Source organism: Pseudonaja textilis, chromosome 13 (assembly GCF_049901715.1).
Source record: "Pseudonaja textilis isolate UNSWEBS1 chromosome 13, rPseTex1.2, whole genome shotgun sequence".
In the NCBI taxonomy this organism is placed as follows: Eukaryota; Metazoa; Chordata; class Lepidosauria; order Squamata; family Elapidae; genus Pseudonaja; species Pseudonaja textilis.
Window position 1 is genome coordinate 12,926,922 of NC_142002.1, and position 19,442 is coordinate 12,946,363.

General features: G+C 41.6%; 1 protein-coding gene across 3 annotated transcripts in view; it reads left to right on the forward strand.

Annotated features, from left to right (window-relative positions):
- USP8 (ubiquitin specific peptidase 8) overlaps positions 1-19,442 on the forward strand; it is a 31,243-nt gene that overhangs the window by 1,406 nt on the left and 10,395 nt on the right. Inside the window, exons 2-9 of one of the 3 annotated variants that reach the window (XM_026709861.2) lie at positions 1,407-1,554; positions 11,890-12,048; positions 12,869-13,013; positions 13,685-13,770; positions 14,688-14,826; positions 15,884-15,935; positions 17,432-17,576; positions 18,619-18,781. In XM_026709861.2, the coding sequence (XP_026565646.1) occupies positions 11,945-12,048; positions 12,869-13,013; positions 13,685-13,770; positions 14,688-14,826; positions 15,884-15,935; positions 17,432-17,576; positions 18,619-18,781 (834 nt within the window). In that variant the 5' untranslated portion in view covers positions 1,407-1,554; positions 11,890-11,944. Of the gene's footprint in view, positions 1-1,406; positions 1,555-5,581; positions 5,839-11,889; positions 12,049-12,868; positions 13,014-13,684; positions 13,771-14,687; positions 14,827-15,883; positions 15,936-17,431; positions 17,577-18,618; positions 18,782-19,442 lie in introns of those variants that run through there. The other 2 variants (XM_026709859.2, XM_087941402.1) reach the window with 2 other exon arrangements.

Sequence of the window (19,442 nt, forward strand, 5' to 3'; positions counted from 1 at the left end):
TTAAGTGAATCTGGCTGGCCCCCATTGCCTTTGTCAGAAGGTCGCAAAAGGAGATCACTTCACCCCAGGATCCTAAAACTGTCATAAACGTGAATCAGTTGTCAAGCATCTTGAATGTAAATCGCATGACCATGGCGATGCTGCAAGGGTCACAAGTATGAAAATGGTCCCAAGTCACTTTTTTCAGTGCCATTGTAACTTTAAATGGTCACTAAGCGAACTATTGTAAGTTGAGGACTGCCTATACAGAGGTGTCCAGGCTTTTGGAGCTCTGCTTTTATAATCCCTAACAATGACCCTGGTAATATGGTTCATTACATAGCTGGCCAGATGTTTAGTTTGGATTTGATTTTTTTTTGTCCAAATATCGAGTCTTTCCAAAGAATCCAGATATTGTTTAATATTAAACATTGCAGGATGTAAACTATTCCAAGCAAAGCTGCCTTTTGCAATTGATTGCATAGGTGGCCAGATGTTTAGACTAGATTTGCCTTTTTTTTTTTTGTCCACATATTGAGTCTTTCCCAAGAAGCCAGATGTATTTTTAATATTAAGCATTGCAGGATGTAAAATATCCCAACTAAAACTGCCTTTTCCAATTGACCCAGTGGTGATTTTGTCAATGCAGTGGTTGTTCAAATGGTTTTGAGATTGCATTCAAGGCTCCTATTACTCTTGGTACTCTCTTCTTTTGCCAGGTTTATTTTACTTCTATTTACTTATTTTCTCCAGTCTTTCTTTTGGGCTGTATTGCAATATCCGCTATCCAGAGATTTTTTTGGTTGTGTGGCAGATGTTCTCTGCTTGAACTCCAAAGCCTCAGCAGTTTAGCTTCATTTTCTAGTCACCAGGAGCCAGTGCTGACTTGAAAGCACAATATTATTATTATAGCTACATCGCAATGTGCATTATTATATATAACCTAGGACTGATGGCGAACCTATGGCACATGTAATTTAATTTACAGAGCCATTTGTGTGGGCACGCGAGCCCCAGGCAAACTTACTTCACTGTGCATGTGTGCGCCTCACAGCTGATAGGCCTGTATCGTCACTTCCTGTATTTCCGGAAATACTGGATGTGACTAAATGGCCCCATTTTTCGGCCTGCAAAGGCTGCAGAGGCTTTCCTCAAGCCTCTGGGAGGCCAAAAAGGGCCTCAAACGAGTTGAAAATTAGCTGGGAGGTGCAGTGCAGTTAATGGGGCGGCGGGGGGAGGGAGAATTGCACGTGCATATGCAGGGGGCAAGGGCATGCGTATTGCCTTCTGGGTGCTGGCACGCAGGCGCCAGCATGCACACAGTTTTTGGCACAGGAACCCAAAAAGATTAGCCACCACTGACCTAGGAAATTGTTCCATATGTATCAGATACTATAATGCTAACTAGTCTTTGTTTTTTGTTTCAGGCAACTGAAACAATTTGAAGATGAAAGGGCGTTTTCATGTCTTTACATAAGAGGATCCTTTATTTACTGATGGATCATTTTGGATAAATTCTAAAGGCCATCCAATTAGTAGACAGAACAGTGGCTAACTTACCATGAAGATACTCAAGTAAGAAAATATATCCCATTACTTGATATAGGAAAACAATCTAGTGTTGACATACTGGATTATATACAGAATTTCTGTGATTTGCAATGTAACTTGAACTTCATTTAAGTCCTATCAGTAGATAAAGAGATTCTGGTTAAACAACATATGAAACAGTATACTGTGTTGTGTCTTTGTTAAACACAATTAATATTCAGTCTTTATTGGCAAATGTACGTGAAGCATCAGTAAGTTAAATTACATGTTCTACTCAGTTACAATCATGCTTCTTCACTGACTGATAGTTTTATACTGTATTGCATGAATTGTTTCGTTCAAGTCATGCCGTATTTTGGTTGAGTTAAAATCAAAAATAGATATTTTTTTGGTTTAAGCTATCTAATGTAAATTGACTGTGAGTTTAGGAAGATTGTGCTACATGACCCATGCTCATTTAATATTCAGTTTCCAGACAGATATCCTGAAATTCAGTACAATTTTTTAATATGCTCCAGAATCCATTGTGAATATAGAACAGTATATTGTTTTGTTGTTATTTGTGTAATTAAAATATTTTTGTTAGCAGAGCTTAGATAAAAGAACAGAGAAATGAAGTTTATGAATGCATTTACATTTTCAGTGACGAGGAAATCTGAAAAGCAAGCTGTACAGATGAGAATTATTAAAATTATATGCTCATGTGGTTAAAAAAAAGAGAATTCAATTTACATTTGGGACATTGTCCCAATGGTCCATCTGAGAGTATCCTGCTATGATAAATTTGCAAGTTTTAACAGAAAAAAAGGTGAGATAAATGATAAAAACTTTCAAGAAAACATTTTTATAGGAAGTTTGAAATTGTTAAATCTGATTTCTGAAAAGTTGATTGTTAGGCTGATGCATTTGGATGGAATGTAGACTGTGTAAATTAACATGGTGCGATATCAAAAAATCATTTGAACTCAAAACAGTTCTATTAGCAAGCTGGAAGTCAGAATCCTGGGTCTGATTTGCCACTACTGTTACTTCAAGCTCCTGGAGAAAAGATGAAATACAAGTGCTACCAGTAATTATAATAAATAGGATCTACACAGTGTATGCCACTGCAGAATAACCTTGAATAATAATCCTTTCCCACCTTAGAATCTACCATGAATTGTTTATTATTTTCTGTCTTTAATAAAAACCATATTCTCAAAAGTTTACAGATTTGAATGAAGCTGATTTTTAAGTCACTTGCCTTCTCTATTACATTCCACTTATTTCTGTAGAATATTTATATGCCCAAGACATTTAATTTTTTCCTAATTTGTGATAGTTTGTAAAAGCTACCTTTGCCCCTCATTCTGTATTACACATCAAGGGTCAGTTATATTAATAACATTGAATAAATTCACATAGCAAATTAAAATATGATGGGCTGGTTTATGAATCTAAGCATTTAGATTCAAAAAACTAATTCAATAAGTCATGGATAGCATGTATAAATATAGTAATATTTTATTGGGGCTTTTACATGTCATTTGACCTTTACATATCATTTTACATGTCATTTGACTTCTTATAGCAAGCAAGATTAGTTACATTCTGTAGTAAACAATTACAGAATTCTTGTAAGAAGTACTATACCTCACAAACTATAGAATAAGTAACTGTCCAGTTTAGGGGATAATTTCTTAAATTAAAATACTATTAAGAACTCAGTCTTGACCACTGATTTACCAAAATTTAGAGTAATCATAAAAGCCTTTGCTCTTCCAGAACTCAATTTGTAATATTGCCCTGTTGTGTTTATCAGGAGTTAGATGGATAGTTTCTATTTGCATGGTCTTGTACTGAAGAAATTAAAAAGTTGATTAAGGGCCTCCAGTCTTGCATTGTACTACTGTTCGTACGATAAGCAAAATAGACGAACATCCAGTTTAAATTCCATTACTGTAAGTGATCTAGCCTTCTAAGCGTCCTCATTGATTTTGCAATTGAAGGCTATTGTCTATGTGTACAATTTGAGATCACTCGTTTCATTATTTACACATCATTTTTAAAATGCCCTACCAAGGTAATTCATAAAGCATTAAAGCACAAAGCATCTCCATATATGTAGTGTAATTAAATACAGTTGTGAAGTACCAGACCCATCTGATGTTCCAAGTCATTAGCCTCTGGACTACAAGGGCAAGTCCTTCGCTCATACAAGTACATGCAGATGTTCTGATCCAGGGTGGAAAGTTCTATTTTGGCCAGTGGGTAAACTGGTTTCAAATACAGAATTAATTATCCCTCCCTTCCCCGTTGGAGTTTGCTGGGAAAAGTCTGAGAGCCCTACCTTTATTACATCCTCTAGCACAGTGGTCGCCAACCAGTGGGCCAGGGACCACTGGTGGTCTGTGAGAAAATTTTGGTGGTCTGCAGAGAAATGTCACCCCCAAAGCACCCCCCCCCCCAAGTGATTAATCCAGGTTGCATGGGAACACAAGGCTGCACCGCCCACATGGCCTGCGGGAACACAAGGCTTGCATTGCTTGCACTGCGAACTACACGGGGTAGTGAGGGGAGGGGGGAAAAGGTGGAGGGGGGAAGTTGCCCCATGCACCTTGCTTGGCCACCGGGTTGCTTCTTTCCACTTCTTTCTTCTGTTTTTGGCTGCATGCAAGGAAAGCAGCAAAGGTCTTTCTTTCTCTCCCCCAAACTCCGCCAGAAGTGAGTCTTTGGGACCCTGCAAGGCATCTTGCTCCAAGAGGCTGCGCCGGCGCAACAAGTCTCGCAAAGACTTATTTCTGGCGGAATTTGGGGGGAGAGAAAGAAAGACTTTTGATGCTTCTGCTGTTTTCCTTGCATGAAGCCAAAAGTCTCTCTCTCCCCGCACCTGAGAACAAGAGTTGGAGAAGGTATCCTGCGATCCCAAATAAAGAATGATTGATCGGTAGGAAAACGGGGTGGGGAATTTTCCTGCAGACTTTTGGGGGGATTTTCCCAGGGTCTCTAGTCCGTGGGATTTTGGTGGTCCCTGAGGTCCCTGACCCCTGCTGTAGCAAACCCCCAGGTGAAGAGAAGCAGAATGGCTTAAATTGCAGCAACCCAAAACTGTTTGTTAAAATAAAACAGCAAATAGCAAAAGCAAGCTGCCAAAAAAAACCCAGAAAATTAGAACGTGCAATAAAATGCAAAGCATTATTATTTTGGAATAAATCATTCGAAAGCTGCTTTACACCCAGTTGGGTTTTACGTATATGCTGACAAGAGGAATGTCTAGAGCTCTCATTACCTTCTACTACATAATGATGACAGTTCCAACCACGGTTGGCGTAAAACAAGATTCTTAAGTCTCCACTTGAAAGTTTGTAACTAATAGGATAATTGTCTATGGAGATTCTCAATCATCCAGGTCATGGTTGTCCCAAAGGTGCTTGTTTTTTGTTCCCAAAAGGCAACTGGATGTTCTTGGTTGTTGTTTTTTTTCTCCTAAGGACTGGCTGCTGGCTGCAAAGAATATAAATCTTCCCATTCCCCACCCGTTAGGTAGAGCTGAAGAAGCTTCTTGGTTAAGAAGGGAAACGTTTTCAAAGTAAAACACACAAGAGAGCCCAGTTGCCTTTTGCGGGGAACGCACCTTCGGGACGGTTGGGTGGCTTGGATCTGGTCCTTCCTTCTTACCTACTTCCACCCAAAGTAGTTCTGAGGCCCCTCTGGGCTGCCTTGAGCTTCTAAAACCAAGCCATAGAAACCCAAACACCCAAGATTGCTAGTTGCCATCCCCCCCAAAAAACAAACGCCTGGCACCGAACCTCCGCAGCTGCACCCCGAGGCAGCATCTACAGGACATCCCAGGCCAGCGGCTGCAAAAGCCCCGTCCAGAAGAAGGCGATGCCCCGCCGCCTCCGATGCCAAGCAAGAGGCCTGGGGGTTCCCGGGGGCGGCCGACCCCCCGTACCCGAAAGAGGCCGGCTTTCTCTTCCCCCGCCGAGCCTCTCCAGGTGCGTCCTGGCGCTCGAGCCACGCAGGGCGGCCTTTCCCTTGAAAACAACCCGGAGGAGGAGGAAGAGGCGGCGGCGGCGGCGTTGGGACGGGAAGGAAGCGCCCGGCAGGCCTCCCTCTCGCCCGGCCCCTTTTCCGCGGAAGGCCGGCCCGAACGGCGCAGGGGTGGCGATTATCCCCGCCTCTCTCCGCCTCGGCTCAGTTCCGCCTGCCCGGCTATGGCTGCCTAGCGCGTCGGCTGCCCGGCGCCGGGACATGGGCCAGGCCCGGCTGGGAAGCAGGAGGCGGAGGAGGCGGCGGCGGCGGCGACGGCTGCGGAGACCCGAGGCGGTGAGCGGCTTCGGGACTCAGCGCAGGGCCCGGCTTGTGGGGCGGACCCCGAGGGGGGCGGGGGTCTCCGGGGCTGGAGAGAGGGCAGAGGCCGAAAGGGGCGGCGGTGGCCGCGGGTCTGTCCTCCTCCGGCTCCACGGATGACCTTGATGAGTCACGGAGGGCGCATTCACACGTTACGGAACTGGGAGTTCTCACGCGGGGGGAGGGGGAGGGGGCGAGTCACCCTCCGGGCCTCGACAGCCCCAAGTTTGAAGCTCCCGCCAGGCGGTCTTTTTATTTTATTTTTTCTTCCCTAGTCTGTGCGGGGAGGGCCTCTCAGGAGTCTGTACGCGTGTATAGACTGTCGAGGGGCTGGGTTCCCACGATCGATGGAGCCTGGGGAAAGATCGAAGGGCTGTGCGCGCAGGGAGACTCCTCTCCACTCCTCTCCAGCCTTTTTCAGGACTTTGGGGCTGGTGGGGGCGGGTGTTGTGTGAATGCCGCCCACACGGTTGGATCGCACTGGGTCGAGCTGGTCCGTAGCTGCCTGAACCCAAAAGTGGTTGGTTTTGTTTTGGTTTAGCTTTTTTTAAAAACAACAACAACAGCAACAAGCGGAGCTAATCTGTAAACAGTGAACAATTTGTCCCAGGATTGTACCAGAGTCCAGCTGTTAAAACATTAACATTCGTGCTTTATTTATTCATGTGCGACCTCCTTTGATGGCCTTGGTGGGTGGGGAGACTTGTGGCTCTCCTCTTCATCATGGCTTGTAGGTGGCTGAGCCTCCTGGAAATGATAGTTTAGCGACATCTGGCTGGGCTCACGGGTTTCCTGTCGCTGCCAGGTGTGCGATGATGTGCAGCATATCTGTATGCTGAGTAGGAGGAAGGGGCAATTATGACTCCCCGTGGTGCACATTTGCTGTGCTATGTACACATTCTTCCTTTGTGGCTTCCTTGGTGCAGGAGAATGGTGGAGTGTGGAATTGGCTCGGAAAACGCCAGAAAAGATGCTTGCTCACGCCTTTAAATTACGCACTTATTATAGTTTTGTGAGGCTGTTTTGTAAGCACATTGTGCCTGAATTTTAGATGTGTGTAACCAGACACCGGTCTCTTGGGACTCTTCGTTTTTTATAGAAGTAGGAATATGTGATGTTGTGTTTTTATTTAGGAGAAGATCCGTAGTGGGCGAAGTTATAGTGAAATCCTGAATTAAAATAGCCAGTAGAAACGCCGGTGTTGTGTTGTACTTACTGAATAAGCTCATTTTCTGGGCTCTCACTGGACGCTAAATCTTACTCTAACCCACCAGGCTGAGGTTGTATAGGCAAAGGCCTTAACCTGGCTAAAAACCAGGAGATGGGGAGTTCTAGTCCCACTTTAGGCATGAAAGCAACCAACTTGGTGATTTTGGGCCAAGACATGCTCTCTCAGCCCAACCCACCTCACAGGGTTGTTGTTGTGGAGGAAATAGGGGGGAGAAATAAGGGGTATTAGGTACATTTACTATCTTGACTTATTCATAAGAAATAATAAAGGTGGGATATAATGAACAATTATACACACATAGTTACATTCACTTTAGGTTGACTGGCTTAGGCCTGTGCAAATGCAGTCAACCCATATTCATTACAATGGGTGGACTTATGACCATAATAGATAAATGCAAGCAATAAGCTGCTATCCCCTAATTTATCTCTTTTTTGGCAATGCTCTGGGGCAAATGCAGTTTTAGGGTACCTGGAAGGGGCCAAATAGGAAAGGCTATGGAAAACAGCAATAATAGTTCACTCTTGCTTAGTATTTTAAGCCCCCATTTCTCTACCTGTGCAGGTAGTCGTCGGCTTGCAATGACAGTTGGCACCAGAATTTCCTTAAGTCCTTAAGTCAAACATGATTTTACAGCTTTTTCTCCCATAATTTTTAAGTCAAACCCACTTCTCCTATTGACTTTGTTGTCATGTAGGAAAATTGCAAATGATGATTTCCTGGTCTCAGGTATGCACGCTGGCTACCAAGTGCCCAAATTTTGTGATATGACCACGGAAATGCTATGATGGTCATTAAGTGCAAGGACCAATCAGAAGACACTTTTTTTTCAAAGTTGTCGTAACTTTGAACAGTCACTAAAATAATGATTGTGATGTAAGACAAGGGCTACCTTTATAAAAAAAAAGATTTAGTGGTTCTCCTTCCAAAAATAGTGTAGTATAGTCAATCATAAGCCACCCTATGTAACTGTCTGCTAAATGAAAAATCTACCTATACTTGTGAAAGTATATAAAGTATATAGGCCATAGAAATAAATATGCGTGTTTAAAATAGGTGAAGCTGTTGCGAGAGTTTTTGGGTCAATGTTTTATGATTATATGCAGTACATATACTTTAGATGGTTCACATTACAGAGATTTTAAAAGCTATTAAATACAGTAAATAAGCTTTACATTAAAGTAGCTACCTTTATGTCTAAGGTGAAGAAGTCAATACTATATTATGTCAACAGCCGTCACAAAATCTTTATTGATTTGGGATCCAGCTACATTTTTGGCTTTTTAAAAAAATGCAGGGTATCCTGGGTACATTCTGATTTATCCTAAATAGTGTGCACAGTCCCTTTTTTTTTAAAAAAAAAAAAAACATTTTTACTCCGTAATAACAATGGCTTATTCACAGAATCTTTGAGAAAAATGTTCTTTTGGAAAGAAAAATAAGATTATTGTAACCAAGCAGCTGTGACTGCTGTTAATGCATTGGGAGAAAAGTTTCTCTACACTGAAATTAGTCTGGGCAAACGGTATATAATAAGTTATTTCTTTTCTTTGAAATTGTCAGCTGCCTATTCTGAGAGGCTGTAAAGTTGTTGGTTTTTTTTAATAACTTTATCTCAAGTAACCACTTAGGTTATTTGCATCTATGATGTGTGTAGCAAGAATGTTTGTCCAGGCTGTTAAGTACTGGGACGAGAAAAAAAGTTAAGGAACTCCAGCAAAAGACTTTGCAGAAGAAACAGATAGGTAATATTAGCTATTTTTCTGCTGACTAAAAGTGTCAATGTACTACTAAACAGGTCCTCAGCTTACGACATAATTGAGCCCAAAATTTAAGTTGTTAAATGAGATATTTGTTAAGCGAGTTTTGCCCCATTTTATGACTTTTCTTTGCCACGTTTGTTAAGTGAGTCACTGCAGCTATAGAAAAATAGTAACACAATTGTTAAGTAAATCTGGTTTCCCCATTGACTTTGTTCTCAGAAGGTTGCAAAAGGGGATTATATGACCCTGGGACATTGCAACCATCAGAAAAGTGAGTTGGTTGTCAAGCATTCAAATGTAAATCACATGACCGTGGGGAATAAATAAATGTACCCAAAATATATATGTATAAAGCTATGAAAATGAAACATTAATAATGGCGCAATCTGATTGCTGCCAACGACAACCGATCTTCGATGGTTTTGTGGAACCACAAACCCATGTTTACAAGCTTTCAGAAGATCGTAACTGTAAGCCACCTTGACTTCTGGGAAAAGCTGCAGGAGATGTTGGGAACCCTAATTTGGAGAAGCCGAACAAATATTCTACGACCTGTTTCACCTTCATTTTCCGCGCCTTCCCAGAGAATCAGCTTGCATTATCGTACGAATGTCTGCATGTTCTTCCTTGTACTAAGGGGAAGGGAGCATTTATATTTTTTACTTGTGTCAGTGTTTTTAAAAAATAGTCAGCCCGTTTGCAGCGCCTAGATTGGAAGCCTTTTCCTGTAGCTACAAATTGCATCATAGTCAAGAGTGAAATGCAATGGTGGTATTCTCCCGGTTTGGCCCAGTGCGTCTGAGCTGGTAGCAGCAATGAGCAGCAGAGACCAAACCAGTACTCTCCAATGCTCTGCGGCTGGGTCCACCCATCCACCCGGGCTCCCATGCTAACCTTTATGCCCTGTTTTTGAAGCGCAGCTGCTTTGCGTGGCACAACAGATTGCCGCACGGCGGCTGCTGAAGCGACAGGGAGAGTGCAGGATTGCAGGAGGCCAGTTAGGAAGTCTCTGTGCCTGTTTGGCGTGCACGCGCAAAGTGTATGCGCGCGCGCAAAGCACGCCCACCAAAGCACGCCTACCAAACTGGTGGTAAAAATGTTTGAAACGGACCACTGGTGAAATGTCTTTAACCTCAGTTCTGGGGTCATGGTGAGCTGGCCTATGTGTTTACGAATACGTATAGGTCACTATTGTGGGTCTCTCTTAAGTATTTTCATTTTACGCATCCAGCATAGGTAGTCCTTGACTTACAACAGTTCATTTAGTGACCATTCAAAGTTACAATGTCCCTGGAAAAGAGTGACTTATGATCCTTTTTTACACTTATGACCATTGCCACATCCCCGTGGCGACATTATTAAAATTCAGGCGCTTGGCAGCTGACTCATATTTATGATGGTTGCAGTGCCCAAGGGCCATGTGATCCCTTTTTGCGACCCTCTGACAAGCCAAGTCCGTAGGGAAGGCAGGTTCACTTAACCATGTGACTAACTTACCGACTGCAAGTGATTCACTTAACAACGGTGGCAAGGAAGGCTGTGAAATGGGGCAAAACTCACTTAACAAGTGACTCACTTAGTATCAGAAATTTTGGGGTCAATTTTCATCGTGAATTGCTGATTACCTGTAGTTAACATAGTATGACACCTTTTGATCTTAATGATCACCTTATTATGCACAGCCCTCCAGTCGTGTTAGTAAAAAGATAGTAGAAATTAAGGGTTACATAACATGGTAAACCTTGAAGATACGTTTAACAAAGGGCTTAAGGTTCCTAGCATGCAGAGGCTCTTCATTCGTAATCCATGTTAGGAGCTGGAAAACTCCAAAGAAACGTCTTGTCTCTATACAAATTAAACAAGGAATGTGAGTGTCTGCATGTGTGTGTTAGCAGAGGATATAATACGTCTCTAAGAAAGAGTGGTAGAAACACCTCACTGGTATTTTTGGAAATAGAGCCTTTTCAACTTAAAATGCTCATTATTACAACCTATAGATTATCCATACTTACAGAACTACACATCCTTCTAAGATGTGGCCAGTATTGTGCTTTTATAATGATTTGAACGTATCTGATCATCTCTTTATTTGAACAAAACATTGTAGTTGAAAACAGCATATGTCAGTGGTGGCTAACCTTTTTGGACTCCTCTGCTGGAAATTGCGTATGCATGCGCTCGTGTGCCAGCACCCAGAAGGCAGTGTGTGCAGGGGCCCTGCGTGCACAATCCCCCCCTGCTGCCCTCTTACCTGCACTGCGCATGTGCGTGCCTCCCAGCTCCCTGGGCCCATTTCGTCACTTCCGATATTTCCGGAAATACAAGAAGTAATGAAATGGGACTGTTTTTTGGCCTCCAAAGACTGCAAAGGCTTCCCTCAAGCCTCCAGGAGGCCGAAAAAGGCCCCAAAATCAGCTGGGAGGTGCGCACATGCGCAGTGAGGTAAGTTTGCCTGGACTCACGTGCCTGCACAAATGGCTCTGGGTGCCACCTGTGGCGCACATGCCATAGGTTCGCCATCACAGGCATATGTGGATCTGAATATAATTTGCATTTTCTTTGCCTTATTTTGCTCCGTTTATAACATTTGGTCTTCTTACTCTTCTGTGTTTTATATTTTGTATTCTGATATGGCCTAATGCAGGGGTGTCAAACTCAAAGCCCATGGGCCAGATTCAGTCTGCAGGGGTGCTTAGATCCAGCCCGCAATCTTTGTGAGCTCTGCTTTCACTGGCAGAGCGTTGCAGGAAGCCATCCCAGCTGAAAAAGGAGCTTGCGAGCCCGTTTTCGCTGGCAGAGCGCTTGGGCCAAAGGCGCCCCTGACATGAGTGACATCAAGCTGGCCACGCCCACCCTGGCCACGCCCACCCTGGCCCCCGAGTTCAAACACAACCCTGATGCAGCCCTTAATGAAATCAAGTTTGATACCCCTGGCCTAATGTCTGACTTTAATCAATAAGGTATTGCTATCAGTATATCTGATATACTTCTGAGGCTTTATGATTAAGATTTATTTGGAATCTTCTTTTTCAGAAAACAGCGACTGAACTTAAAGAATCCTTTTGAAGAGACACCGTAATATATTAACATGCCTACCTTGGCTTCTGTACCTAAAGAACTCTATCTCTGCACTTCGTTGAAAGATCTGAATAAAAAGACAGAAGTAAAACCGGAGAAAACAAGCACTAAGAAGTATGGTTGTTTAACCCAACTAGTATATTTATTTTCCTAATGCCAGTTCGGTGGTAGGGATTGAAGGAACTGTTTCCCTTCATGGATCATTTAAATTATTCTCACTGTTTAGAAGGCTTTTGTCACTGAATTTTCTACTCAACTAGTTTCACTTATTTATTTTTGTTTATAAAATTTATATGGCTTATTCTCGGTGATTCTGGGCGAATTGTTAAAAAAAAACCAGCAATACTCAGTGTTTGTGGATCATAATAGACTTTTCTACATACTGTAGATACCATTTCTGGGGTTTTTTTTTAATAGCATTGCTGAGAACTGTTACATACGCATCCCTTCCCATATGAAATTAAGATTCCTTCCTGATTGAAGCTGATAAAAGCTGCCTCCTTCCTTCCTTGAAAGGAAGAACTTAATTCAGCACACACTGTGTTATTTCTAATATAATTATTTTACTCTTAATTCCTATGCGGTACTCTTTAGGACAAAGCCCAACATTTTACCAGGGAACAAATGCAATAAAATTCACCAAGATTTAAACTTGCACTGGATTGTGTTATAAATGATTAATGGTATGTATTTAAAGTATCAGCATAGAGCGTAGAAGTTTGGCAGCAGTGACAGAAGATAATTGAACAAAAGCAGATCAGAAAAGCCAAATGGGTGGCTTTTATTAGATAATCATTTTTAATCTTGTTCAGGCTTGAAAACAGTTTCCTTACTTGTTTCTGTCGGCAAGGTTGTTGGGTTTTTTTTTAACAGTGTATATTTGCAGAAGATAACACCAGCTTTTGTGACTTCCATTCTTTGCTTCCATTTCAAGTTATGTCCAGAGTGCTGTTAAGATCTTCAAGGCAGCGGAAGAATGCCGGTTGGATAGAGATGAAGAGAAGGCCTATGTACTTTACATGAAATATGTAACTGTATATAATCTTATTAAAAAGAGGCCTGACTTCAAACAGCAGCAAGTATGTATTCAGTTACAAATGCCTTTATACATTTCGAGATCTTAAGTGTTGTGCTGAACTTTTAAAAGAACTGAGGGAAAGATACCAAAACACATGATACGTTGTTGCTTAAGATGTCTTTGTAAATATACATCCACAGATTAGGTAGGTAGGTAGGTAGGTAAGTAGATAGATAGATAGATAGATAGATAGATAGATAGATAGATAGAGATCTATAGAAAGGGAGGGGGATTCAGTCTATATATTTTTGTCCCATTTATTCATAATTGTAGTGTTTGCTTGATCCATAGAAAACTTTTATCTCAGAGCTCTTCATAGGTTCAAGTTAGAATGCAAGAATTCCAACAAGCTCCTTGATTTCATATAAACAAAGAAAACTAATGCAGAAAAAGGGCCGAGGAGCCATCAAGTTTCCCCTTTTAGTTTTTTGTTTGTTTGCTTTTGCTTTCTTTTTTATTTATTTATTCATAACATTTTGTTATTTTTTAATTTTTTTGCGGGATGATAAAAATGGGTAGAAGAGCAAAAAAAAAAATTCTGGTTATTTGCAATGCAGTGCAAGGCAGGGCAGTATGTATCTCTTGATAGTTCTGGTCACAGCACGACTCCCTGTATATATTGGACTGTGGTGTCAGAGATGAACTAGTAGTTGATGCCTCTTCTAATTACAGGACTATTTTCATTCATTACTTGGACTAACCAATATCAAAAAGGCTATTGAAGAAGCCGAACAACTTTCAGAGAGTCTTAAGCTCAGGTAGGCTTTGAAAAGCATTAAGGGTTAATTACTGTATTCTACAAGTTTAGTTCATGTATTTATCTATTGGTCACAGTGGGGGTGTCCTTCCTATTGCATTATGTTTCCATCTATCAAGAATTTGGAGACTTTTCAGAACATTAGCGCCATACCTGGGGGTGGGGGGGCTGCATGTCAGCTCTGTGTCACACACAGGAAGGGAAAGAGTGCAGAACGAGGCCTCTGACTGTATAGAACAAAGGGCTTTAGATTCATGTAGCAGATTGCAAAGGAGTTTAGCAAATGTGCCAAACTTAACCTCCTTTTTGCGTTACTCTAAAAATTGCTACACACACACACACACAAACACTATTGGCTTGTCCTGTCAGGTTGGTGGGAATGTCCTTGCTTAGGCTGTCAGGAATATCTTTTAAACAAGTTTGATACAGTGTCCATATTTTCAGCATTATGCTTAGTGTGCAGTACTGCAGGCTCCTTCTGTTGCCTGCCAGCTGCCTGCAATTTGGTAATTCGACTCTCCCCAGGCTCAAGGTTGACTCATCCTTCCGAGGTGGGTAAAATGAGGACCCAGATTGTTGAGGACAGGAGGCTGACTCTGTAAACCGCTTAGAGAGGGCTGTAAAAGCACTGTGAAGCGGCATATAAGTCTTAAGTGCTATGGCTATTATGATAAAAAAAAGAAAACACGAAAAGCTTCATTTGGCCAACTGCCAACCCTCTTTAATTCAAATTCCATTTTAGCTGCTGCTGCTGCTGCCATTTAATTTTACCTAGTCATCTTCACATTTTTATTACTATGAAATGTATTTGCCTTTATGCGAACGTATAATTGTTTAGTATAAACAACAGTCTGCGTTTAACAAGTCACGCTTGCCATGCTGCGTAATGCTTGGGAAATAAATGTCTCCTTTAATTAGATATGAAGAAGCAGAAGTGCGAAAGAAACTGGAGGAGAAAGAAAGGCAAGAGGAACAGCAGCAGAAAAAACAAGAATTAAAAGACGATGCTAAAACCTCTTCAGAAATATCAACAGATTCCAACGGGAAAAATCAGCTGGTAATCCAACCACTATTTATCCCTCTCATATATTTCTCCTCTATGCCATTAAAAACACTCTTTGTAGAAAAGGAAGTTATTAAAAATATATATATGGCTAGTCAGATTGATTGCAACGACAAACGCGACTTGCGAGGTTAAGAACAAAATCTGATATTTAGGTTAACTTTGGCATTCCTAAATTATGGAAGCCGAACACCCGTCTCTCTCGAGAATATCAGATTCAGAAATTCTGAACATAAGAAAATCCTTTTAAAGCCTGCAATGATGGCAGACACGTTTGGTAGATTAGTTCATCCTGAATGCACATTTTTGTGGATTCCCTTTGATTCTGCCAAAATGCTATTGAATGCATATTGAATGCAAGTCTGGGCAGTTGAATGGAACTGAGTGTTTACTGGCTGGCTGCCCTTCCTGCCACCAATGCGAGTTTTATTCAGCAGATACATCCTCAGTTCTATATTATCCATGTTATATAGCCAGAAAATCATTAGTTGGAAGATGCCACATGGTGGTTAAGTCCTGTCCTTATTCAAGCCTCCATGTCTACTCTTATTTTCTCTTGAACTCAACCATTTGACCCCATTCAGCTAGTGCTAGACACTGTACAGTCAAGCAAGGGAAAGTCTAAATATCCAGCCTGGACAGGAATGTTTTCCAGAATTCAAATGAGACATTAATTACGTTGCATTATGCTAGAAATATTTTGATGCAAAGTATGTAGGGTTGATTCGTGGTGTTTAAGGAACAGGGTGTTTGGGAGACAGAGAAAAGGATAAAAACAAAACATAGTTTTCAGCAAACAACTTTACTGGGTGAACCAGAAAAAAAAAACTGCTCCAAATCCATCCCCTTATTTTCTTGTTGATAGTAATTGTATTATTTGGCTCCTTGGGTTAAGAATCTCAATTTTCATGTCTTCTTCGGTATATAAACCCAACTAATGAAGATTCTTATCAGGATGTATGATACAACAACTAAGTCTAGAAAAAAACACCACTTGGGGTGCCTTTTTTTCTGACATACTAAACCTATTTTTAATGCCGAAATAATGCAGGTCAACGGAGACAAGAAAAATGTGGCAGACAAGAAGGATTCTTCTGAAAAGGGTAAGCATCGTCTCTTCATCAATCCTTAAAGAGTAGGGACCACAAGTGAAAGATGTTCAAGAGATATATTTTGGAGAAACATCTTCGATCTCGGATAGTCCCTAAAAGTTGGTGGTTTCCCTTGAGGAAGGAAATATCCACCCCTTTGTGATTTAGACTGAGATCTCTTTCGTAAGATTAATCTCAGAGAACTATTTTGCTAGAGTAGCAATAATTTTAGCTTCCACACACCCATGGAAAACCGGAGAGACTCATGCATTCCACCATGTGTTTTCAAAATGTCTTAAGAGATTTCTTCTGCCGTTCATAATGGCTTCCTTGGATAGATGATCAGGATCACACTCCTACTGCCTGGGTGATAAGAGAAGAGCATTTTCTTTCCTTTTCTCCCCAATTTCCCTGGCTGTAGAAGGCATGAGGTGATGTCAGGAATGGAGGAAACTAATGTTTTGGCTTATTTTCAGAGTGGGTTTTTTGGAAACCTGGTGGTTGTTTTATTTTTAATTTTTTTAAAAATAGAAGCTTGCCAAACCTGTTGAAAGATCAACCTACCTATTTTGCTTCTATTTTTGGACCTCCTCCTGCATTCCCACACCTACACCAACTTTTGATGGTGTGTACGCTTCCAACGTTTGAAAATTCAGGGTGGAAAACTTTGAGACACAAAACAAATACTGTATAATTCTCAGAACTCCAGTTCCAGCTTCACATTCGATTCACATTTTTAATAATTTGTCCTTGTCAATCATGTAAACATATAGCCAGTTTTAATAGTTATTTTCTCCAGCGGAAAACTAGTGACTGTTGCCGAAATGAATGCTGAGTCATATTATGAATAAAACTATATGTGTCGGTATGTGCTCCTTTCAAAATCCAAGAAAGAAATACTCAGACTCCATGGTTCAGAGCAAAGTTCTTCTTTTACTGGAAGATGAAAAGGAAGCTACAAATGGAATTCCGAAAGTGAGAATTTGGCGCGCAGATCACACATACAAAGAAATGGAATTGTTCCCACCCCCCAAAGTCCAGAAGTCTCTGCCAATTAAAAGTTCCGAATATGATCATGTGAGCATCTTCAGGTAGTGATGAGGCCTCTGTCCGTTGACCTTGACATATTTTGATAAGACCTCGCAGCTGCGAAAAAGGATAGAGGCTAGGAAAGAAATGGAAAATTGGAAAGAAGAAATCCCCCTTCTTCTGCCCACAGTAAAAGAATGCAAAACACCTCCAGCTCTCTTCCCCCCCACAATTACCCCTCCCCCCCGTTGCTAATGACAGCCGAAAGAAGTAAGCCTAGTAGTAGAGATACTAAGGGAGAAATAAAGGATAATAGTTGGGGTACCCGAAGAGATCTTGAGGCTGACAATATGCATATTTCGTGGAGGAAATCCATAACCCATTGCAAAAACGTAGATCTTGTGGTTTTCAAAATTCTTTATTGAAACCGTCTGCCTTCTTTGATTAGCTTTGGTAAATGATTTTTCTGTCTCTTAAAGGAACAATCACAGCTGAGAAGCTGTTTACTATGATGATGGATAAAAGCATCAAGGTTATGATCATGGATGCCCGGTGCTTAAAGGATTACCAGGAATCCTGCATTATGAATTCTGTTTGTGTTCCACAAGAAGCTATCAGTCCTGGGTATGGAACAAACTTTTCTGATAGATCTTAAAGCTGCATAATGCTAAATAGCTTACCAGGGATCAAGCAGAGAATACAGGAAATGTAAACAGGGATCACTTATTGGCGTGGCCACCCTAAAAGGCTGGAAAGTACAAATAGTAGTTTTAAATGTTTTCTTTTTAAAAGAATGCTTCATTAGCCTATGGAACTTTTGGCCCTGCGATGGGATGGTCAACCAGTAGTAAGTGCATATATTCAGAACACCAAAAAAACTCTTGAGTTGCGTTTATATGGATAGTGGTACAGGTAGTTCTCGAGTTACAACCGATAGGGAGCCTTCTATTATGGTTATAAGTCATAACGGTCATAAAGCAGGTTATCCATGCAACCGACCAGATTTTCCAACTGTCAGGTTTCCAAGTGATGAAATCCATTTAAAAAGAAAAGAACAAAGTCCATCTTCCAAACAATCTCTTTTATTTAGGAAAGCATCAAATTGTCAGAGTCTGTTGTAATTCTGGATCTGACACAACCCGGAATTACACCACATAATATTGGAAATTAGAAACAGCCCCCCAAAATCTCATTCCCCAATAGAAGTAAATAAACGTGTCATCAATCAAACGTGGTGTCATCAATCTCCATCTCCAGGTCTCAGCAGGGTCAGCTTTTGTTCCCACGGGAAAAGAGAACCACCTAGCCTAAACAACTCTATCTCCACTCCTCCCTCCTTAGGAATGTGGCAAGGCCAAAATCCTTCCCCGCCATAAGCAGCAAAGAGAAAGAAAGAAAGAAAAGGAATATATAATAAGGCTAAATAAAATGTCTACGCATATGTCAGTTTTGGGCTTGACACCGACCTGTATTTGTGGCTGTTGTTAAAGAGAATCACTGCAGTCATTAAGCGAATCCAGGTCGTTAAGCAAACCCATTTATTCAGAATGTCAAAGGTGCTCTTGAGCTGCATTCAAGGCTCTGTGTCTGATGACTGGCCAACTGTACCTTGAACAATAATCTTGTTTTCTTGTTTTCTAATTTTGTGGACGGCATCAAACTTCAGAGTCACTGCTAACAAGATTGAAGCTAAACTGCCAGACCCTTCGAAGGAGCCATGGAAGCAGAGGGTCCAGGTGGATTATGTTGTCTTGCTGGACTGGTTCAGTTCAGCAAAGGACCTACAATTAGGCACAACTTTGCGGAGCCTCAAAGACGCACTTTTCAAGGTGGCCACTTCAGATTTATAGTTGGGTACTTAGTTTGAGATAGGAGGAACCCACTCGTGATAATATCGTTGAGAATGTTGGAGAACAATTGTCTCACTTGGGAGGAGGGTTCAAGCAGGGAATTAGCCTGGACTCGTTTAATATAGGTAAAGGTTCCCCTCGCACATACGTGCTAGTCCTTTCCGGCTCTAGGGGATGATGCTCATCTCTGTTACAAAGCCGAAGAGCCAGTGCTGTCCGAAGACGTCTCCGTGGTCGTGTGGCCGGCATGGCTAAACGCTGAAGGTGCATGGAACACTGTTAACCTTCCCACCGAAGGGGTCCCTATTTTCCTACTTGCATTTTTACGTGCTTTCGAACTGCCAGGTTGGCAGAAGCTGGGACAAGTAACAGGAGCTCCCTCCGTTACACAGTGCTAGGGATTCAGACTGCCAAACTGCCGACCTTTCTGATCAACAAGCTCGGCATCTTAGCCACTGAGCCACCATGTCCCTCCAAAGGACATCAGAGTAACTGTAGTTTTGCATTGTCCATCACTTTCATATCAACAGATATTTGTTGCGAGAAATTTAATTGGGTGGGGAAAGATTTTCCACCTTCACATAATCTGTCCTTCAGCCCAATGCCTGGGCATCCTCTTGCTTTTGGTCAAGTATTTTTT